Below are 20,987 nucleotides of genomic sequence, written 5' to 3' on the forward strand. Positions count from 1 at the left end.
TGTTTTTGTTCCAAGACAATATAATTAAAATTAATCCAATAAAACAAAACTTTATGTAGCATATGTTGTAAAACAATTTGTAATGTGACCCTGACGTTTTCGTCGCGGGTTGTTTTTATACGCGGTCGGGCTATTACAATGGAGGTGACAACCATGGTGATCTGGTTGTGTCGTTGATGGTGGCGGTGTTAGGCCATATGGTCTTTTTAAAAAAAAAAAATCTGTATATGGGTTTGTAACACGTGAATTGGGACTTATTTATATTGGCTAGTTATTGCTCATATTACATTAGAAATTCTTTAGTCATTGTTTAATATTATATTGGTCTATCTGTGATTTCTTTAACCGTATCACCGTGTAAGCTTAATTTATGAAAATACACTGCTTTTGGATGATTCTCCATACAAAACGATGAGTGTATGATGAATCAAATACAACTTTTGGATTACTCTCTATACAAAGCGATGCGCAATCCCAATGTCCTATTTCTTCTTTTTCTTTTTACTTTTTACTTTCTTATTGGCTATTAAATTTGCTCGTTTACTTTACATATCATGTTTAGTCAACCCAGCTGACCAGAAGCTTGTCCAATTTTATTGGGTTCTTAGGTTGGTGTCATTTCATATGTTTTATATACTGGATATGTTTATTAACTAATGGGCTAGAGGTTTTATACGAGTGGCTGTGTTCAAATCCATATTTTAATTAGCAATCTCAAGCGCATATGGGTCCATTTCAATCTTTGTTGTATTGTACACCAAATTGGACATTCGTTTATATATGGGCTTAATATATTTATTCACTTCTTTGGCTGAATAAATTTGACCCCTTTCATAAAAATTATTTATAGATTTAGCTATTAATATTTTCCGCTAATATATTTATTTAGTCAAACAACTACAATTGCATCACAAATCATAAACCAATCTCATAAAAAAGCAATAATAATATTGTTACATTTACAATCTCCAGAACAATATACTTTTCCCATCGTACGTATAAATAGTTTTCCACATTTGTTTTTTACAAAATTTAAATATTTTAACCCGTAGGTAATCACGCGTGATAACTTAGTATATATACATATATATGGGGTGGTTCATATGAGAACCGGCTTGAGTTGAGAGAATTCGTAGAAATTCGACTTCCAAATTTTTTTCACCAAAAATCATTTTTTTTACTATGGCAGCTTCACTCCCCCTCCCCTCACAGTCGCTACAGTGATTTACGGGGGTAAATCATTCTTACAGGTGGAAAAAAACGACTTGTGAATTTTTTTTCGGATTTTTTTCATAGGGGGGCTTGTTTGGTATTGCTCTAACTTTGTGAAATATTTGGTCGGAAAACTCTCACAGGAAGTGGTGTGTTCTCACGAGTTTTCTCAACTCAAGAGTGGTTCTCTTATATGTGTGTGTAGACACCTCTGAAGGGATCAAACAAGAACTTAAAATAAATTGAAGAACTCGTCACAACCAGTAATTTACTTTTTTTTTGGAAAACAAATGGATTTTACATGGGTCGAAACTCAATACCTTGCACAATAAGTTTCGGAATCGTGGTGGTCAAAGAGTTAACATATCGCATACATATGGTGATTGTTTTGAAATAACGGGGTTCTGAAGTAAAGCTATTGCCCGTGTCGTTATCTACCCTATCACCAGACTCATTATGTGATATACATCGAAGAACCCTAGATCTCCATGGTCTGTTTTCCCTACAGAAATGATTTTGTTTTTATTAAGTATGCGTAAAAGAAATAAAAAAATTTTAAAATTGTAAATTATTCATTTACGTATAGTTGTTATAATAATAATACATACCTCGACTGAACATAACCAAACCCTTCATCTTCTTGAATATTATTCAAGGCCACCTCCAACCAACCATCTTTTCTCTTTCTTGGCAATTGTATATTTTTTGGATCATTTATTGGTATAGTAGATCTACATACACCATCCGCTCCAATTACAGGGATTTGAGTTATACTTAAATTCCTAAGATTGTAACTGCGTTTGTCCGCCGCTATCATACCATCAGCGTCAAACTTCATTTCCACCAGAGTATTACAGTCAGAACCTTCTGGCATCTTATAAACGAGGTAGCATCCGTATGTTGTGTTTGTTGACAACAAACCATTTGGAACTTTGAAGCACATGCCTACTACTTTTGAAGGTGATAGGTGTAATACGTATTCAATTCTGCATTAAAGTTACAGGAGTAGTATTTTAGGATAAATCCAATAAAAAAAGTTGAGTCCCTCCCTACTTCTTATACTTCTCTATGTTGGATACATTTTATGACAATCCAAATTAAGCCAATGTCAAATCCCTACTCCTTAATATTTTTTTTTTCTCGATGTTGCATAATGAAATTGTAGGATAACCGGAAAACAGTCGCAAAATTAAACTACAGCTTTCATGGGAATTTAGAATCTAGCCGATATCCAAATAAAAAATATGTCATTGGCAATATTAGGCATACATCTTACTAACTCTCCTTGGGTCATATGGGCTTTCAACGAGCTATCAATTCAGTTCAAATCAAAAGGGTGTATAACAAAAATGAGTTGTGGTTGAATCGGATCGTCTTAGGAAAAGAAAAAAGTATCAAGTGAGTCAAGTGACTGAAAGTAATAATTTTAGCAACTATTATCAATAATTCTAAAGTTGGTAATTTGGTACCATAGGGTGAGAAAAATAGACAACTAGATCTCCCTTCTATTACTTTTGTTTATCCCGATTCGATCCCATTCTGTTCATTTATTATTTTTATTTGTCGCTGTTTCAGATCCACTTGAGACAATAGTCTAGCCCAAAGCAACCCATAATTTATAAGAGAAACACATCAATGACATTCATATCTATTTATTTATGTGAAAACACTCTAACCAAACAGTGGCGAAGTTTGAAAATTTCCACCGGGGGTCGGAAGTCACCGTACCTAAAAATTCTATATAAGTAATTTTTTTATAAAACCCGGGGTCGAAAACGTATATACCTAAAAAATTCTATACGAAACTTACATACATAACACTACTGATCAAAAAGTTCGAGTGCCCCCCCCCCCCCCCCCCCCGTTGCACAACCTAACTCAAAACTAACACAAAATAAGATTTTATCATAAAAGTAATTTATTGAAAAGAACCTAACCAAGTAATACCCGAGTATTAACCAAATATATACAATATATTCGGTTAATCGGTTAATACCGAGTACTTTGCTCTTCTGTTTTCCCATTTTACATCCAATATATTTTTAACAAATAAATGCAACTGAGGAAGATAAAGATTGTAGTTTGGTTTGATTGAGAGAGCAGGGGAAAGAGAGAACCTTGATTCGTTTGAAGGTATCCGTTTAATCTTACGCAACGGTTGATTTTCATAGGAAGCTAAAGTTGGAGGAAGGATAACGCATTTCTTTCCATTTGATTTCGTGATCCAAAACCACTGCAACCAAATACAATAATTTAATAATCACCTAAAGAATATAGGTAAATAGTTATTCATTCGTCCATGGCTACCTATATATAGATGAAAAAGTAAAACAAACCCACAATGTAAATTTAGTTACAAAAAGAAAACAAAACACTTTATCTGTTCATTAAACAACCCATCTTTTGATGGAGTTTGGTGAACATGAAGGTTGAAATGGGTGTTTGAGATGGGTGTATGAGGATAAGAGATGGGTGTGTGTTTCTTTGAGCATGAGGTGATGGTAGCCATTAGATCAATTTTTGATCAATGGTCAGCAGCAAATCTTGAAGAAGCACACAGATCGACCCTTTAGCAGCGACAAAGAGCATTTAGCGGCGACGCGTGTCTAGGTCGCCGCTAAAGGTACACGTTTCTTGTAGTGACCATTTTCATTCCTTAAATTCAAATAAGATAAAATGACTCAAAAGAAGATAATTAATCCATAGGGTTGAGATCCTGTACAAACAGTGCTAATTATAAGAACCGTAAGAACAGATCTGAACTATTGTTAATTTAAATCAAGGGTTGATATTGATTATAAATAAAACTCTTATAATTAAAAATTACTACTAACAAATTAGGGGTAATTTTGTAAAATTGCTAGTCATTTGACCATTTTCTATTAAATACAAATTCCACCAAGGTTTTTTAAACTAAAATAACTTTTATATACTTCATTATTTTTTTTAAAAATATATACCATAAAATCAAGTATTTTTTTATCTTTAATATGAGTACCATATTGCTATACCTTTTTGTATTTATAAAAGTGTTTTTTAAAAAAAGTTAACAAAAGGTGTTTTATATTTGTGCTAATAAGGTGCTGATTATGTGTTAATTACAAAATAATACAAACAAACACCAAAAGTAGATATAATCAGCACATTTGGTGTGCTGATAATGGAGAACGATTGAAGATGTTGTGCTAATGTCGTTTACGTTGATAATGGAGAACGATTCGAGGACGATGTGCTGATAATGAAGAACGATTAATGATGTTGTGCTAATTATATAGTGTTGTGCTGATTATATTTTTTGTAATTATTTTTAATTAGTTATAAATAAATATGGTCAAAAAGTCTAAATTACCCCTAAACTAATTTTTTATTGATGGACACTTGTCAATTATGTATTGGTTCTTATGGTTCTTACAAACTAAGTGTTTGTATTTGATCCCATTCCTTAATCCATATATCTTATGTGAAAGCAAACGATGAAAATTTATAAAAACTTACTTAGTTTATGAAACATAAATTATAAATATACAAGGGTAAGAAGCTCACTATGTTAACTTCATAGTTGACCTTGATAAGTACACCCATTGAAAGAATGGAGTATGCTTCCTCTTTTGTCGGAAAGATCACATTTCCTCGAGGCTTTTTCATCATTTCTTTGTTTGAATAATATATAAATTGTTTATAATCACTTGGCAATAGATTATCCCATCCTATATTTGATGGTGAGAGATTCTTCTCCTCTAATATTTCAATTTCAACTTCATCCTCAAACTGCAACATATATGAAGTTTCTAGCATAAGACAATCATATTCGTCTTAAATCAAAATTAAGTGTAAAGCATTACTACAAAATTTATATTTAACAAATACTACAATAAGATAATTGGCTTTGATTATATAGATGATGACAACATCTTGTTATGTACACACTCTCTAATAGATCACCATAAAAAAACACATTATTGACATTGATTAGTCAAATAGCTCATCCGTGAGAAAACACAACAGCCGGAACAAGTCGAATAGTAGTATGTATAACTGTGGGGCTAAATGTCTCAATATAGTCAATACCCTATGTCTAATGAAAACCCTTGGTAATAAGCCGTGCTTTATAACGACTCATGTAACCATCAGGATTATGCTTAATCTTGTAAAATCACTTACAACCAACAATGTTGCCATTAGTGGGAGCTGGAACTAGATGTCAAGTCTAGTTGGCATGTGTAAATAAGCCTAGAAGCACCCGCACTAAAGACGTTTGATGGTGCATGGGAAAAGGTTCTCAACAAGTGGTTTGAGGTGACGAAGGCATCAACCGCCTGAGAACGACTAGTCAACCAATTAATCCATGTGAAACAACTAAAATCTGATGATAAAGTAGTGATATCCAGATCTTAACACATTAGGGGAAGCATCCAGATACCACAGTGAATAATATGTAAATGAACAGTGGAAGACATGGATGATTGTGATCCACTACAAGCAACACAATGTGGAGTTATGGATTTATTCAGTAAACTCAAAAAGGAAAATCTAGACATCACGTTGTTATACAATGACGCGCGGCGGGCTGTAATGCCAAGCCGCATGAGCAACATAAGTGAAAGTAGCAAGTGACTATAGTTGATGTAGACTACCACGCGTGTAGTGGAGGAGGTGTCCATCTAGCGTCAGCTATAAGAAGATCAATCATTAACTACGTGATCTATAAAAGGTACTTGACAAAGCAGGAACCATAAGAACAAGTCTAAGAGCTAGAATTTGATCAAATAAGTGAAGTAAAGTGATACAGACATACCATACTTCGACAATGACTTTCTCAAAACCAGTATACGAAACTAAGTTAAAAACGAAAGAAGAGTTAGCCATCAACCCAAAATGAGAAGAAAAATGTTGTGGACCAAAACCGAATATACCAGGCTACAAAACTAAAGATCTAGTCAGTCCAACATGTGATACTTGGCCCAAAGCCCACTTACTAGAATTGGATCAAAATACCATCTTGAATCACTGGAGGGCGATAGTCCAAGAATATTAATTGATTAATTATAGTCAAGAGGATCCTGTGCCCTAGATCTAAAACTGCTGGTGAATGGAGCAAAAGAATCACTGTCATGATGACCACAATAATCACTATCGTGCCCAGCACAAGAACCACCACAAATGCTGTCATGAAACCATCAAGTAGTGCCGTCGTGACCACCACAAGAACCACTAGATCAGGCACGATAATTGTTTTATTGATGAAACGATTCAGCAGTTTGATTACACAACTCACAAGTCACAAGCAGTTCTAGTATCTTTAAACAAGATGAAGCAGCAATGAAGAAAAATTGGTAGTAAGAAATGCAGAAATGTATCCATTTAACTTCTCCTAATTATCTTGATCATGGAATCAACCAGTATCAATATCTCGTGATTTAAAACATGTAATAATCCAAGCATCTTTAAAATCGTAAGAACTTGAAGTTTCCAATTCTAGTAATTATCTGTGTCAAGCTTGATTAGCATAAAATTGATGAGAGTTAATAAAAAAACAGAAAGACAACACTGAGAAACAGAAGTGATAGGAAAGGAAGGATGATCGGAGAAGGAGAAAGATCAGACACTATGGAATGTCACCAGAAAAGTAACAGTCCCACCAGAAACATAACAGACTCATTTAGGGTAGAGCTCTGATATCATAAAGTGAATATCAAAACCTGATGTTGTAAATCTCATATCATGAATAACAAGTAACAACAATACTAGCCTCTGATAGAGAGCAGAAGGTAAGTGTAGCTAGCCTCTAACTGATTCTAACTATCATAACAAACTCTATACTACTCGTCCATATATATATACACACACACACACACACTAATAAGTAAATTCCTTGAGTTAATCTTTAATGTTTGATTTCATATATAGCATTATTTACATTATAGAACATTATAATATTTGAAAAGTGAAAATACCTGTGGTATTGGTAGAAACTTTATGCCTTCAATTAATGGATGAGACCTATAACAAAAAGGCCAGTCCAGTATCTTTAACGAAATAATGAAATCACTTGATCTTTTTAAATTGATGGTTTGAAAGAGTTCAAACATCCACCATCCACTCTCTTCCATCTTACTAGGATATGAAATATATGATTTACTTTTGGAGTTCAATCTATAGATCAGAAGATACGAAGCAATATCTTCTGGGCAATAATCGGATTTGCATACTAGGTAAGCTGCATATGTTACATGGGATGATAGAAACTGTGTTCTTATCTTGACTTGCATTTCACGACGTGGTGAGCGAACAAATACTACCTTAGAGAACCTGAACATGTTAGACAACCAAAATCATTAAAGTTAAGTCATTTAATTTTATTAATGGTTCATTGTTTTTAAAGTACATAACTTTTTACCTATAAATTAGTATGTTATCTAAATAAAAATCATTAAACCAATTTGTTTGTGTTTTTAACTTACCTACACATTTGTAGGTAATAACATACACATAATTTAAAAATATTTGGGATTCCAAAACTGAATGATATATTCTTCTTTCTATTCACCTAAAAGTTGTAAATTAGCCTAATGAATTATTTATTTGAAACAGAGATAAGAGACATCACCGAGATTCGTGTTCAAATCGTGGTTTACGATTAGATACATTAATTGAAGGCACAAACTTCATTGCCGATATCATTTCTTGTGTTTTGCCATCATCGTCTATTGAAAACCACTATGAATTAGACAGAATATTATTAGCTCATCTTCGAATAATCATTAAGTAACTAATTTAAATAATATGACAAAATAAACTTGAATCATAATTTTCATGTCACGGATAAATCAAGGTACAACAGAATAAATATCAAAGATTTTAACTCGTTATGCATATAATCAAGATATTACTTCGGTAATGGGTAAATCTTGTTGGTGTTCAGGCCCTTGATCACAGCATTAAATAAACAAAATTACACCAACGATTGAGCAAGAGAACTCTTTGATCGAGTTTTTAATAACACTTGAATCAGAAGTACAAAAGTAAAGAACAACACACTAAGAATAACCCTATAATGTTGGCGGCTATATAAACCCATACCCAAGTATTGTGAACTTGCACTAGCCCACTCGTACAGCTAGTAACAAACATCGTATTAACTAGAACAGGGCCGGCCCAAGCCCAAGCCCAAGTATTTTGAGGCTTGGGCTTTCGGCAACCAAATATATATAGATATATGATATGGACAAAATGGTAGCTGGTGGAGTGGTTTGATAAGCACTGATAGTTCCTTAGAGACTCGGGTTTGAGGCTCACCCTGTGCAACTCTTTTTTGTTCAAAAAAAAAAAAACAAACAGATATATGATATGGGCCTACCAAATGGATTTAATATGGGCCTAAGCCCTAGCTAAAATCTGTGTTTAGCCTAAAATGGTTTAAAATTCTGCCTAAAATCTATGTTCATTCTATGATATAATTGTCTAAAATTGTTTTTTTTTTTTTAAAAGACCACAAGTTTTTACTTCGCCTTAGGCCACCAAAATAGTTGAGACGGCTCTGACTAGAACACCACATTGACTCCATTTAAACCTAATAAAACATATCACACATAAACAAACCAACGTATTATATAATAAAACTGTATGCCTTTGTTACCCATATTGTTGAACTCGTGACCCATGCTGACATGTGATCCATAGCTCGCGAACAAACTCGATTAGCCCTAAATTCACCTCATAAGTCATAATCATTGTTTGTACACACCATTCATTCACAACAATGATATTGTTCCTCCTTTTACCTCAAGTTTCAACCTACATCTGCAATCACGTAGCTCTAGAAGAGCTAGGGAACCAAGTATCAACGTCGTATTCAATCTCAATTGCACTAAACGGTACTATTTCATCACCAATTCGGCCGTAAAACAACTGTTGAATACCACCTAGTACGACGCTTCCAGATCACCACCTCACAACCCGTCGTTTTCGGTCATTTAGCCTTTTTACAACCCCCCCCCCCCCCACCCACACACACACATCTTCCTCGATGACATCCAAAGTCATCCACAACCGATTGTTTTTTTTATCACCATACAAATCCCATTTAGCGCAAAACACTTCTGTGACCGAGAGCCTTCTTCCACCGACCAAGAATACAAGACCCATGCCTTTACAGTTTTCTTTCACCCGCAAAACGAAACAGCCAAACGCCACGTGCGTTAATGTCTTCCTAACCTTTTTCCTACGACCCAGTAAGTCTTTACTATCCATTATGCGGCGAGCTTCTCTATTTCTTTTGTGTCCTCGATCGCTAGTACCCTATAATCTCTTCATTCTCAGACCTACTTCCCTTCACCTCATTTTATATTTTACCTGCCCAACCCTGGTATGATCAAACTTTTCCAAAAGACTTCTTCCACCAAAGACGAATATAAGCTAGTTCTTTTTTTGTTTCCTTTCACCTTCGGTTGGTCTCCACACCAAAAGAACAAGTTGATATGGAATCAAGGATGTTATGGTAAACCTCTGATTAGGTGCTGCTCAGTGTCACTTCAATTTGATCTCATCTGATACCAATTGTTGGTGTTTAGGCCCTTGATCACATAATTAAATAATAAAATTACACCATGGATTGATCAAGAACTATCTAATAGATTCAGTTTATAGAACTTGAATCAGAAGTACAAAAGTATAGAACGGCTCACTCGTAACAACCCTAATGTTTGCAGCTATTTAAACCAATACCCCCACATACTGTAAACGTGCATTAGCCCTCTCTTACAATCTAGTAACAAACAACTCATTAACAAGACCCACTACTTTAACTCCAAACCTAATAAAACATGTGATAAATAAACAAACCAAAATGTGATCTAATAATTTGTAAGCCTCTGTTGAGCCATATTCTTAAACATGTGACCCATGTTGACTTGTGATCCATGACACACAACAAACCCGGTTAGCCTTACAAACCTTAACTTCCACCACCTTCAACTTTTATGGTGATTTCCCATCCTTTATACTTTAAATGATACCATTCCATCATCTCTAGGTAGCGTAGATACACCGTCTTTAGGGTCTTCACAATTTCACTTTCCATGCTAAGTTTAGGCAATCCTAAACCATAACCCATGCGTTGGGTTCGAACGGGTCACACGAACACAATCAACACACAACTCACTCACACACACACACACACTGCTCACAATCAAGAATACAAAGATTTATAGTGGTTCGGTCCGGTTCTGACCTACATCCACTCTCGGTAACTAGGAGGTTTTTTTATTAAACTTGGGTACAATAAACTGATACAAGATCAATCTCTTATATAGAGATTAAAACAAAAAAGAAAGTAAAAAACAAGATCCGTAAAAAATGTGTCAGAGAGAAGACTGGATTATCTGCTTTTTATCCTCTTATCCTGTTTTTCTGACCTCAACTTGATCAAGTGGATTCACACTCAACAATCTCCCACTTGAAGCCACGAAATAATCTTCAATTGTGCTTCAACTGTGCGTCAGTGTTTCTGTAAAAAAAAAAACTTTTGATCTTAGCACATTCCTAGTTACCCGGCCTTCTCTTCAATTATCCAAAATTATCCTGAAGGCCAGTTGAAGCTATGCAAAGCTTCAACTTCTCTAAGATGACAACCTTAGTTAACATATCAGATGGATTTTCACTTCCTTTGATCTTCTTCAACTTCAGAGTGCCTTCACTAACTTGCTCTCTGATGAAGTGATATCTCAGCTGTACGTGTTTCCTCTTCAAATGGAAGATAGGATTCTTTGCAGGATGAATTGCACTTTAATTGTCACAGAATAGTGCGCAATCATCTTGTTCTTTGCTAAGTTCGTTGAGAAAATTCTTCAACCATATAAGCTCTTTGCTTGCTTCAGCAACTGCCATATACTCTGCTTCTGTGGTTTAAAGGGCAACACTTTTCTGTAGTCTGGACATCCAACTTACCGTAGTGCTTCCCACTGTAAAGATATATCCGGTGGTGCTTTTGTAAGATTCTTTACAACCACCAAGGTCTGCATCTGCAAAACCCTTCAGAATAACATCTTTCCTCTTAAAATGCAATGCCATCTTTGAAGTTCCCTTCAAGTATCTCAGCAACCATTTAACTGCTTCCCAATGTTCTCTTCCCGGATTGGACATAAACCGACTAACAACTCCCACTGCATGAGCTATATCTGGTCCCGTGCATACCATTGCATACATGAGGCTACCAACTGCAAATGCATACGGAACATTAGCCATTTCTGCTTTGTCTTCATCTGATTTGGGTGATTGAACTTTAGAAGGCTTAAAGCGACTTCCCAAAGGTGTGCTTCTGATCTTGGTATCTTTAAGGCTGAATCTCTCTAACACTTTCTCAATGTACTTCTCTTAAGATAGTGTCAAAGTACCATCTTTGTTTCTGAAAATACTCATCTCATGTATTTGATTTGCAGCTCCCAAGTCTTTCATCTCAAATTCTTCAGACGTTTGCTTCTTTAACTTCTTGATTTCTGTCATGTCTGAACCTGCAATCAACATATCATCCACATATAGTAGTAGAATGATATAAGAACCCTTGAACTTCTTGATTTAACAACAATGGGCATTGTCATATCTCTTGTAACCAACTCTTCTCATGAAGTTATCAAACTTCAAATACCATTGTCTGGGCGCTTGTTTCAGACCATACAAACTCTTCTTCAACTTACACACCAAGTTTTATTTGCCTTTAACCTGAAAACCTTCTGGTTGTGTCATGTAGATGTCTTCTTCTAGGTCACCATGTAGAAAAGCTGTCTTGACATCTAGCTGCTCTAGATGCAAGCCTTCTGCTGCTACAATACTGAGAACAAGTCCGATGGTAGTCATTTTAACCATGGGAGAAAATATTTCATTGAAATCAATTCCCTCTTTCTGCTGAAATCCCTTAACCACTAATCTTGCTTTGTACCGTTTGGTACCATCATGTTCATCTTTGACCGAGAAAACCCATTTTTTAAGAGCCTTCTTCCCAGCTGGAAGCTTTGTTAAGTGTCTGGTCTTGTTCTTCTCAAGCGACTTCCTCTCATCTGTTATTACTAGCTCCCACTGCAATGAATCTTTCAACCCCATAGTTGCAGAGTAACACTAGGGTTCACCATTTACTGTCAGAAGTATGTAATTGACAGATAGTGAGTATCGGTCTGGAGGTCTAGTGACTCTACACGATCTTCTTGGTTGAACTTGTGGTGTTTCTGGGGATTCTGGAGTTTGAGGAGCAACTTTTTCTTCTTCCTTAGAATCATTACTAGAATCATCCCCTGAGTTCCCACTGTCGCTTGACTCATTCCATTTTCTGGAATGTCGACTGAAGCTTCTTTTCTTGTTTCACCACTTTCAAATTCAACATATTCTTTCTGAATTTCTGGTCTTTTGGTGTTTCTGTCTTTGTACAATTTGTTTTCATTGAAGATGACATTCTTGCTTCTGATTACTTTTCTGCCTTCATTATCCCAAAGCCTGTAACCCATTTGTTCTGACCCATAACCAATGAAAGTGCACTTCTTGGACTTTGAGTCTAACTTATCCCTGTCACTAGCTTCTAACAAATCCTAAGCACTACAACTAAAGACTCGTAAGTGTTCAAGACTTACCTCCTTTTCTTGCCACATTTCTTCTGGCAACATGAAATCTAAGGGAACGGTTGGTGAGCGGTTGATCAAGTAGGCTGAAGTGTTGACTGCATCGGCCCATAATGTCTTGGGCATCCCGGCATTTAGTCTCATGCTTCTAGCCCTCTCATTTAGAGTTCTATTGATTCTCTCAGCTACACCATTGTGCTGAGGAGTTCCGGGAATTGTCCTGATCATCTTTATCCCTTCCTTGGCACAATAGTCAGTGAACTGCTTGCTTATGTATTCACCACCATTGTCCGACTTTAAGCACTTTGCCTTCAAATTAGTTTCATTTTCAACAGTTGATTTCCATATCTTAAAAGCATCAAACACACCAGATTTATATTTAAGAAAATATACCCATACCTTGTGTGTTAAATCATCGATGAAGGTAACATAATACATTGAGCCTCCTAGAGATGAAACTGAAGTTGGTCTATATACATTGGAGTGAACAAGCTCCAACTTCTGAGCTTTCGGTGTCCCTCCTGTCTTCACAAAAGTAACCCTCTTTTGTTTTCCAAGAACACAAGATTCACAAAATTCAGTTTCCACTTTCTTAAGTCTGGAAACTTTCCTTTCTGAGCCAACATCTTCAATCCCTTCTCGTTCATGTGTCCGAGTCAGTTGTGCCATAAATTTGATGGACTCGGACCGGTGATCATTGCATGAACACCTTCAGCAGAAACTTCTGCCATGTATAGAGTGCCTCTCTTCTTTCCTTTGGCAATCGCTAAATTGCCTTTGATCACTTTCCATTGTCCACCCCCAAAATGAACATTAAACCCTTCATCATCCAGTTTACCAACTGAAATCAACTTTCTCCTCAAATTAGGAATAACCCTGATATCTTTCAGTGTCCATATAGTTCCTAATGAGGTCTTCAAGTCTACATCTCCAATACCTATGATATCAAGCATTTGATCATCTACTAAATGAACTTTACCAAAGTTACCTGTTCGTAGATTCTTGACCATATATGGGCATGAGATAGCATGGAAAGAAGCCCCAGAATCCATAATCCAAGATTCAACTGAATCTTCAATAGAACAGATGAGAACATCACCTGAATCTTTCTTTGCAGCTGGTTTTGTACATTGGCTTCTAAAGTGACCTTTTTCCTTGCAATCCAACATTCAACGCCTTTTCTATTCTTTGACTGTCCCCCTTTTTCTGGACTTGGACCTGCCTTGAGTATGTCCTCTTTCGTTTCTTCTTCCTTTACTTTCTGTATGCAATAAAGAACTAGAATTAGAAGTCTCACCATTGCTTCTCCGTCTGATATCTTCATTTACTATCAAGTCACGAATACTTTCGAAAGTGAGTTTGGTAGTGCCGAATGCACTACTAACAGTTGTGACTGTGCCTGACCAACTGTCGGGCAACGATGATAAAAGGAGTAGCGCTTGTACTTCATATTCAAACTTTATTTCAACTGAGGCTAAACGAGAGATAATCGAGTTAAACTCATTTATGTGAGCGGTAACCGACATGCCTTCCTTCATCTTGGTGTTAACAAATTGTCGGATGAGGAATAATTTGTTTGAAGCAGATGGGTTTTCATACATACATGTTGGACAAAGCTTTCAATACACCATATGTGGTTGTTTCATTGACAATGTTATATGCAACACTCTTTGCCAAAGAAAGGCTAACCACACCCAAAGCTTTTCTATCCAACAACTTCCATTCTTCATCATACATGTCATCCAGTTGTTCACCCAACATAGGCAAATGCAAACTTTTCTGATACAACAGATCTTCAATTTGCATTTTCCATAATCCATAATCACTTCCATCGAACTTATCAATCTTGATTTTACTATCTTCTGCCATTTTAACAAATAATTATCAATTTGCTACAAACTAAACGAGTTCGTACTGCTAAAGGATAATTATACTAGCGGAAGCAATAAATAGAAACAAATACTTATATGTTTCGTGCTTTAAATGCCAGTGAACAAGTAGTAGTGGGTTGTGATGGATGTTTGTCAAAGTTGAGGGACCTTTCTGATCAAATTGAGAAATTCAATTTCTCACCAGAAAGTGGGGTCTTTTTGATCAAATCGAGAAGTTCAATTTTTCACCAGAAATAAAACTTTTGATCTTAGCATTTCAAGTTGAGGAATGTGCTCTGATACCAGTTGTTGGCATCGAACGGGTTACACGAACACAATCAACACAGAACTCACACACACACACACACTGCTCACAATCAAGAACACAAAGATTTATAGTGGTTTGGTCCGGTTCTAACCTACATCCACTCTTGGTAACTAGGAGGTTTTTTTATTAAGCTTGGATACAATAAACTGATACAAGATCAATCTCTTATATAGTGATTAAAACAAAGAAGAAAGTCAAAAACAAGATCCGTAAAAAATGGGTCACAGAGAAGACTGGATTATCCCATGCTTTTTATCCTCTTATCCTGTTTTTCTGACCTCAAGTTGATTCACTCAACAAGTGGATTCACACTCAACACCATGTACAGTGCTACTTCTCTCCATAATCCGTTCTTGTTGACGGTATCATAACCACCAAACTATTGGACACTCATGTAGAGTTCCAAAAGGACAATCTGATGACCTTTGTTATCTCTTGGTGGTATTGGAGCATTCACTCTCATCTTTAAGACCTCTTTCATAAACCAACAAATAACTTTCTCAAACTCTCGTTCAAATTTTTCTTTGTGTTGTATACACAACTGGTCCCTCCTCTTTTATAATTATGGCTTCATCATTATTTGCTTCAAATGAGAAAATCTTAAAGTGTTTCTGTAGTATTTCCTTCTCATGATCTTTATTAAAGTCTGCATTTTGTCCTTTGTTTGAGTCTACCTTCTAATCTTTCTCTTTCTATGCATTGGATGCAAATTGTTCTTTGGCCTTGTTATCCACCAAAGTTGTCCTAAATCTCTGGGCACATATATAGGCAAAGCAGTCCCATCTTTGCATCGCCAACTCTTGATGTCCTTTTCATTCTTGTCTCCCATCGTAAAAGTTTTAACTGTCTTTGTCACATGACAAATACTTGCCTCAAAACTTATCTCGAACCCTTGCCCACTGCTCCACACTTAGTATGGTTTTCTATAATGTTGGCACATAGTACACATATCCTACTACATGATCTTGTCCTCCACTATGAATCTCTATGCAACCTTTTCCCCTATAGTATTCCTTGTTGTACCCGTATGCATAAGCGTCACACCAAATGAATTGCATAGTTTCCTGAATAAACTTTTGTTCCCAGTGGTGTGTTGTTTCCTCGTGAGGCTTGCAACCCATATCTCATGCCATGTTTTCTAAAAGACATGTCAATTGATAACAAGGCATAGCTGCCAATAACTATGAATCAAAAAGGCATGATGGACTAGTCTAACAGTGGGAATGTTAATGTTATAATCTAGGTCCTTAGTTTACACATTAATATGTCACACACATAATACATATTATAAGTTCATATATAACTAAACCAAACTTAGTCCAACACAGGGAATGTTAGAAATGTTCTAATCTAGGGTTACTAGTATTATAATTATATATAGTATTATTTTATACTTAGTTAAAGGTGGTTATTTGGTGGCTAAATATGAACCCCATTGCAATGGCACATTAAGCACCTTTTCATAGGTATAAAAACATGGATTTAAGTGTATGAAAATTGTCTGTTGCATGTGTGTTGTATTCATTCTTTAATACAGACATGTTTTGGTCTGTAACCAGATTACAAGATAAATAGGCAAAAGGAGAATAACTTACTACTTTGCCTTCATCAACTAGGATTCCAGTAGAAAGATGTGAATAAACTTGATCTCTTGTAATGTATGAGAGAGGAGCATCTGGCATGTCATATATGGCTTCTATCACTTCATAGTCTATACGCGATTCACCAATCTAATGGAAATAAGTAAAGGCCAACGATAATTCCTTTAGTATACAGTGAAAGATGAAATATTGATGTACTACAAGTTAACAATGAAAAGGATAAACAGACAATATGAGATTAAAAAAAAAATATTAATGAATCACATTGAGTTGGTTAAATAACTCATAGCTCGAAGCTCGCTCGAAAAAACTAAAAAAAGCATGGCTGAAAAACAGCTCGTTTTACAACCAACTCGGCTCGACTCATCTACAAAGAGGGGGGAGAGAGATAGGGGAGCTTACTTTGTGTTTAGTGGAGGAGGGTGGGCTAACATCTGCCGACGGTTAGTGATGGACCTACGCTACCAAACGCGATTAGTGATGGTGGTTTTGTGGCCTTGAGGTGGAGGTGTCAAGCTGTAGTGGCAGGTGGTGGTGGTGCGTGATGTCGGCTGGTGGTAGTGGCTGATGGTGGCGGCCCTCCATAATTTACAGAGAGAGGGAGAGTTGAGGAGAGAGGGTGAATTTGTGTGTGAGAGAGAGAAAGAGAGAGGTGTTAGTGGCGGAAACTAAACAGAGCCTGAATGCGAGGTTAGAGGAGTGGCAAGCAGCTTAAGAAGGAAAAGGTTTAAGAATTGGTCGCTCTAAGACCGAGTACCTTTATTGTTATTTTAGTGGTGCAAGCGATGGCGACGACACTCAAATTACTTTTGACGGTTAAGGGGTTTTGCAGGTTACTAAATTCAAGTATATAGGATTGTTTGTACAAAGGGATGGGGAGGTAGATAGTGATGTGGTGCATCGCATCCAGACTAGTTGGTGTAGGTGGAGAGTAGCCATTGGGTTTTGTGTGACAAAACGTTCCCTACTAATTTAAAGGGGAAATTTTCAAGTGTTGCGATTAGACCTGCTATGTTGTATGGGACAGACTGTTGGTCCATTAAGAAAGCACAAACGCGCAAGATGTAGGTAGAAGAAATTAGAATGTTAAGGTGGATGTGTGGGCACACAAGGTTATACCGGATAAGAAATGAGGATTTTAGGGAAAGGTTGTGAGTAGCTACTATTTCGGATAACGTAAAGGGGGAAGATTGAGATGGTTTGGGCATGTGAAGAGGAGGCAATTGACAGCGCCAGTCAGAGCAGTAGAAGGCTTAACTATGGAAGGGAGGAGGAGTCAAGGTAGGCCCAAGTTTACTTGGGATGAGCGAATTAGGAAAAATTTGCTAGAGTTATGCCTCTCTGAGGACATGGTCAAGGATAGGGGTTTATGGAGACGTAGGATTAAGGTTAAGGACTTTTAGTAGTAGATGGGTAGATGCTTAACATTTCTTTGTGATCTAGGAGAATTTTGCATTGATTGTATTTTTTCATAGATGCTTAAGTGGTATGTTGTGATTCGAAATATTTGTTCTATTTCTTTATGTTACCTCTCCACAACATCTTTTATTATTTAGTAGCGCTCTATTTATAGATTTGTTTAGTTTCTCGTTTTTCTACTATATGTATTTGTTGTCGAAGGTCTCTCTGTAAGCAGCCTCTCTATCTTTAGGGATCGAGGTAAAGTGTGCTTACATCTCATCATCCCCAACCCCTACCAACGGCTTTAGTATTTGTGGTATTTACTGGGTACGATTGTATAAAGAGAGAGAGGTGGCATTATGTGATATATAGCTTTAATTTTTTCTATACCGAAATATTTCGTAAATTGTGTGTGTGTGAGAGAGAGAGAGGTGGCATTATGTGATATATGACTTTTAATTTTTAATTATTATTCTATATTGAAATATTTTGTAAATATAATGGAAACGACAAATTTGTCATCATCTGGGATCAACATGAGTAGATTTAACCATGAAAATTAACTAGGTTAGGGCAAAGAACATACCGTGCAAGATTTATAAAACGTAAATGAAAGTGACAGTTGTTACCCTTTAGCCACACTTAATAGACAAAATGTTTGATTTCAGCAAAAAAAAAAAAAAAAAAGTTGGTATCCTTAAGTCACAGTTTAAAGATGTCATGGTTACTAAAAGTCTAATATGGCCGTATCATACCTACGATTACTTGACATTTGATGACACTTGAGCTCAAAAAATAATGTAGCCAAATTCCTATTGTCAGAGGATTTTTTTTTTTATTTTGACCGAAACCCATTTTTGACGTAGTGCAATATTTAATACCATTTTTTTCTCAGTTGCGAATACTAAGTCTAGAAACGTTGAAAAAGCCCGTTACATGAAGTTTTCTTATAAAAATCCACATGAAACCAGTAAGCCAGCTTAGCTCGAATCATTTACAAATCAAGTCGAGCTCCAGCTAAACATGGGTTGACTTGGCAAGCCTCATGAAATACCCTAAATCACACACAGGTTTTATGTGGATGTTGAGATCCACAAAACAAAACGATTTTGAAACAATAAACATTATAAATTTAAATAATTTTCAGCGTACCTCCAATTCCAATGTTTCTACAAGCTCCTGAGCCACCATACAAATTTAAATAAAAGATATGTATGAATTTAGTCCTTTCCATTTAGCATATACATATACAAAGAAACCTTCCCATATTCATCAGATTTGAACTTACCGGCAATCCCAATGCTTCATCATGTTCCTAGCATCAAAATTGACGACGGGGGTAGCCCAAAGACAAATAAAACCATTAATATGCAAAGAGCTTAAAAGGTTGAAAGGTTCATCGGATGAAAAGCTGCATAATGAGTGAATCGAGGAACAGTAACTAGTCATGTCCACCAACTCATCTCACCAACTCACGCTCACCAACTCACAAAGTCAGAGCAGGTCTGTACAGGCACACCCTATTAACCAGGGGTCCAAAGCCTCGAACCCCAAAAGGGGAAACCCTCCATAAGCAAACAGGTCTCACTAGTATAGTCCATACCATTTCGAGAAGTGTCTTCCACTATAAGAAGACAGCTCAATAACACTTCAGGGACATTCCGAAAAGCAGAGAGATTCCTTAATCTCTTGTCATTTGAAGAGTTCTTGTCACTTCCAAATAACTCTTCATCAGAATCATCTCATTCATTCTATTTGCTTTCTTTTCTTGATCCGAGCCAATCTTGGAGAAAGAACTTCAAAGCAAATAACTCAAATATACTAGTGAACCTCCTTCCACGTTTTGCAAACGTGGAGGGACCCCGCGACCTGCGTTAGGCAAAATCAAACCTTTCAGCCCTTTTGCCTGACCAGTCCAGCTACCACCCTTGGTCCCGTGTTTGTTGCATCAACAAGTTGGCGCCCACCGTGGGGCTACGTCGCTGTTTCTCCTCAAAAGAGACCTGGTACGTGTAGCTCCTTCCATTCCAAACCACTATGTCAGAAAGTGGATCTCCGGGAGAGGTCAACCAGATCCCTAACACCTCTACCCCGGGAAGTGGTCAAGCTCACACAACAATAACAACGCCTTTTTCAACTCCGGGGAGTACACCCGAGTTCCTCACCTTTAACACACCAACCCCATCCAGATCTGGAGCTCCGTCTCCCAACGTTGGTGTGTCTGACACTCCGACACGCGTTGAACTTACCCCCGAGGGGGTCGCTCATAACTTCCTTGAGCTGAGATCACTTCTTAACCAACATGTGAACAGAGAAAGGGAAAAGGGTGTAAGGATTCGTCTAGATTACGACGAGCCTGAGCCAACGTTATCTCCTGGACCACCTCTACCACCCTTCGTTACAAGAAGTGAAGCCGGTCCTAGCAACCCTTCAAACCTGCACCCTTATCTGTCCGCTGTGACGAACCCCACTGTTCATCCCATTCTCTCTTCCCAACCAACTGTTAGTGGTACCCCTCTGGGACACGAGTTAACACTCGACCAACTCCTACAATCCCCGGTGACCAGTTGTCCCACTTCTCTGAATACCACATGGGAGCAGGCCCTGTCCGTGCTCCCTTTAGCACGAAGTGCTGTTACCAGCACCCCTCTTGGGGTAAATTGCTCGGTTGGTCCTGGAAGCCTTCAAGGTTTCAATTTCGTGCCCAATATGATGTCTCAGATGATGGCCCACTTCCCTTGGCAGCACTTCATCAATCAAGTGCTGGCCACCCAGGGAAACCAAGGCAATAATAACAACGGAGGCACGAGACCTGAAGAGGACTTGGCTAAACCTTACAAGCCAAGCAACCTTTCATGCTTTTCAAGACAGATAGCTGATTATGACTTCCAGTCAAAAATCAAAATGCCTGCCCACATCAAAACGTATGATGGGACCGAAGACCCCGAAGATCATCTTCAAATCTTTACTG

The 20,987-nt window shown here is 37.0% G+C and overlaps 1 protein-coding gene across 5 annotated transcripts in view; it reads right to left on the reverse strand.

Annotated features, from left to right (window-relative positions):
• Nucleotides 1-1,450: 1,450 nt before the first annotated feature.
• Nucleotides 1,451-20,987, reverse strand: part of LOC110865968 — a 55,415-nt gene continuing 35,878 nt past the window's right edge. For 2 of the 5 annotated variants that reach the window (XM_035990165.1, XM_035990163.1), the window contains 9 exons: nucleotides 19,305-19,331; nucleotides 19,169-19,195; nucleotides 16,610-16,744; nucleotides 7,820-7,929; nucleotides 7,167-7,521; nucleotides 4,756-4,980; nucleotides 3,330-3,445; nucleotides 1,821-2,198; nucleotides 1,469-1,714 (listed from right to left, as the gene is read on the reverse strand). In XM_035990165.1, coding sequence (XP_035846058.1) covers nucleotides 1,510-1,714; nucleotides 1,821-2,198; nucleotides 3,330-3,445; nucleotides 4,756-4,980; nucleotides 7,167-7,521; nucleotides 7,820-7,929; nucleotides 16,610-16,744; nucleotides 19,169-19,195; nucleotides 19,305-19,331 — 1,578 coding nt within the window. In that variant the 3' untranslated portion in view covers nucleotides 1,469-1,509. Of the gene's footprint in view, nucleotides 1,715-1,820; nucleotides 2,199-3,329; nucleotides 3,446-4,755; nucleotides 4,981-7,166; nucleotides 7,522-7,819; nucleotides 7,930-16,609; nucleotides 16,745-19,168; nucleotides 19,196-19,304; nucleotides 19,332-20,987 lie in introns of all 5 variants that reach the window. The other 3 variants (XM_035990162.1, XM_035990161.1, XM_035990164.1) reach the window with 3 other exon arrangements.

This window comes from Helianthus annuus, chromosome 5 (genome assembly GCF_002127325.2).
Source record: "Helianthus annuus cultivar XRQ/B chromosome 5, HanXRQr2.0-SUNRISE, whole genome shotgun sequence".
NCBI classification, from domain to species: domain Eukaryota; kingdom Viridiplantae; phylum Streptophyta; class Magnoliopsida; order Asterales; family Asteraceae; genus Helianthus; species Helianthus annuus.